The following is a 2,969-nucleotide window of genomic DNA, read 5'->3' as shown; positions in this document are numbered from 1 at the left end:
AATTGGGTATCAACAGCTGCCCCTCTATACCCGGGAAAGATGAAAGAGTTTTCGGGTAAAGAAGATGGCCAATTTTGACCGATGGGATATTTTGAAAGATAAAGGCCGGACTCCGGTCTTTGAGCTGCTTCCATATCCCTGGTTTTATAGGAATCAGGCCACGTGTAGTTCTGGATTCATTGGCCGAATATACCAATGAAGTCGTTACAAGAACGGACACGAGATTTTGGAATGGATGAAGGAGTGGATATGGTGAGTGGTCCAGGTTTGAGATAGTTGAAGGAACTGGAGCGAGGCTGCTGCTGCTAGGATAGTTGTTGCTAGCTGGTCACCAGCAGATAAAGAGATACTACGAACCCGTATTTGTGCGAAAATTTAAACATGATGCAGATTCCCTTTGGACGATGAAAGTTGTCTTCGGACAGTTTAAAGATGACGTCCTCAGACCATGATGTCCTGGGCCATGAATTGTTCTGTGAGGGATTCGTAGGCCATAAAATGATGTTCTCGGACCATGAAGATGGTGCCTCCGAACCATGATGCCTTTGAATAATAATATGCAAATTGGAGAGATCCTCAGGCCATGGAATGGTGTCTTTTGGCTATGAGGATGATGCCTTTTAGACTATGACGCCTTTGGATAGGTTGGCAATATTTCAGCCCATGAGATGCAATAATATGATGATACCAAAACAAGGGTTAGACTTGTAAAATGAAGGGCAGAGCATAACCCAATCATAAAGCAAATAAACAGTACTGGAATAGAGTAATATTCATGCAAAGAGGGACAATGCTTAGTCCCATTCAAATGAGGAGGCATGGATTATCCTCATGCAAATATGAAGGCAGGGATTAGCCTCATGCAAGTATGGAGGCAGGGATTAGCCTCATACAAATATGGAGGTAAGGATTACCCTCATGCAAATATGGAGGCAGGGATTAGCCTCATGCAGATATGGAGGCAGGGATTAGCCTCATGCAGATATGGAGGCAAGGATTAGAAACGTATTGATATATCAAGTGATTTTTAGATGAACTAGTGACTGTAACACATTCCAGAGACATTGCAACATTCTTATGTTAGAATTTTAATAGTACTCCTCAAAATTCTGCCCCAGTTTGGTAGATGATCCTTCGGCTGTTTTGCGGGTAATGTGCCGTGCTGAACCTTCTTCAGAATTTTGAGAATGTTTCTCAAATTTTTGCCCCATTTTCTTAACCGATTTCTGACCATCTGACATATGTTGGCATTGGCTGGACTTGCTCCGGAATTTTGAGGGTCCCCCTCAAAATTCTACCCTAGTTTCTGATTTTGGGGGAAATGGAAATTTTATTATGATATGACCGAACCCATAAGACTGCGTATGTATCCCCTCTTAAACATGAATCTAGTCAAGCATAGTTCAATTACATCAGATGAGGAAATGTAAATAATCTAAGCAAAGTATCTCTTGACTGCGTCTGAATTGATTGGTTTTGGCCAGATTTCTCCATCCATATCTATGAGTATGAGTGCTCCTCCTGTTAGCACCCTGTGAACCATGTAAAGACCTTGCCAGTTGGGAAAGAATTTCCTTTTGGGTTCATCTTGATGTGGGAAGATCTTCTTTAGTACCAGTTGTCCGGGTGCAAATTGCCTTGGTTTGACCGTTTTGTTGAAAGCTCTAGATATTCTGTTATGGTAAAGCTGACTATGACATATTGCATTCGTCATTTTTCCATCTATAAGGGTCAATTGTTCATAGTGGTTCCTTTTCCATTACGCATCACTGAAAAAGAATGAATCTCTACCTCGACTGGGATGACAGCCTTGATACCATAGACCATCATGTAGGGAGTTACTCTGGTTGATGTGAGAATTGTAGTGCGGTAACCTAATAGAGCAAAAGGTAGCTTCTCGAGCCATTGTTTGTGGTTTTCTACCATCTTCCTTAGTATTTTCTTGATGTTTTTGTTGGCGGCTTCTACGGCTCTATTCATCTAAGGTCTATAGGTTGTGGAATTCTTGTGTTTGATTTTGAAAGTTTCACACATGGCTTTCATCAGATCACTATTGAGATTAGCAGCGTTATCAATAACAATGGACTTGGTAACTCCGAATCGACAAACGATACGATCTTTGACAAAGTCTGTGATGATCTTCTTGGTTACAACTTTGTAAGATGCTGCCGCTACCAATTTTGTGAAGTAATCAATGGCTTCCAGAACAAACCTGTGCTCGTTTAAAGTAGTGGGCTCAATCGGACCAATGAAATCCATTCCTCAAGCGGGGAATGACCAAGGTGATCCTGTTGCATTGAGATCATTTGGCGACACTTTTATCTTGTCGGCATGCACTTGACATTGATAGCATTTGTGGACATACTAGACACAATCTGTCTCTATGGTCATCCAAAAATAACTAGCCCTGAGTATCTTCTTGGCTAAGACAAACCATTCATATATGGGCCGTAGGTCCCAGCATATACGTCCTCAAGTAGTTTAGAAGCCTCTTTTGCGTCGACACATCTTAACAGTCCCAAATCAGGAGTTCTCTTGTACAAATTTCCTCCACTGTGGAAGAAGTGTTTGGACAATCTCTGGAGTGTGCATTTCTGAGTGTGGTTTGCATGCTCTGGATATTCTCCTTTCACCAAATACTCATTGATGTCATGGAACCAAGGTTTTCCATCTGTTTCTTCTTCAACAAGAGCACAATAAGTCGGTTGATTATGGATTCTCACTTGGATGGGATCAATGAAATTTTTGTCCGGATGTTGTATCATAGATGACAAGGTGTCCAATGCATCGGCAAACGCATTCTGAATTTTGGGCACATGTTGGAACTCTATCTTCATGAACCTCTTTCTCAATTCATGCACATGGTGCAGATATGGAAATATCTTGGAATTCTTGGTGGCCCATTCTCCTTGTACCTGGTGCACAAGTAGATCTGAATCACCGATTACCAGCAGCTCTTGAATATTCAT

At 41.6% G+C, this 2,969-nt stretch overlaps 1 protein-coding gene across 1 annotated transcript; it reads right to left on the bottom strand.

The window, feature by feature from the left end:
* Positions 1-2,423: 2,423 nt before the first annotated feature.
* Positions 2,424-2,765, bottom strand: LOC138887489 (uncharacterized). Its single transcript, XM_070169245.1, has one exon. The coding sequence runs from the start codon at positions 2,763-2,765 to the stop codon at positions 2,424-2,426; it is 342 nt and encodes a 113-aa protein (XP_070025346.1).
* Positions 2,766-2,969: the final 204 nt, after the last annotated feature.

Source organism: Nicotiana sylvestris, chromosome 3 (genome assembly GCF_000393655.2).
Source record: "Nicotiana sylvestris chromosome 3, ASM39365v2, whole genome shotgun sequence".
Taxonomy (NCBI): domain Eukaryota; kingdom Viridiplantae; phylum Streptophyta; class Magnoliopsida; order Solanales; family Solanaceae; genus Nicotiana; species Nicotiana sylvestris.
The sequence above is the reverse complement of the archived record's forward strand: the minus strand, read 5'-3'. Positions and strand labels throughout refer to the sequence as shown.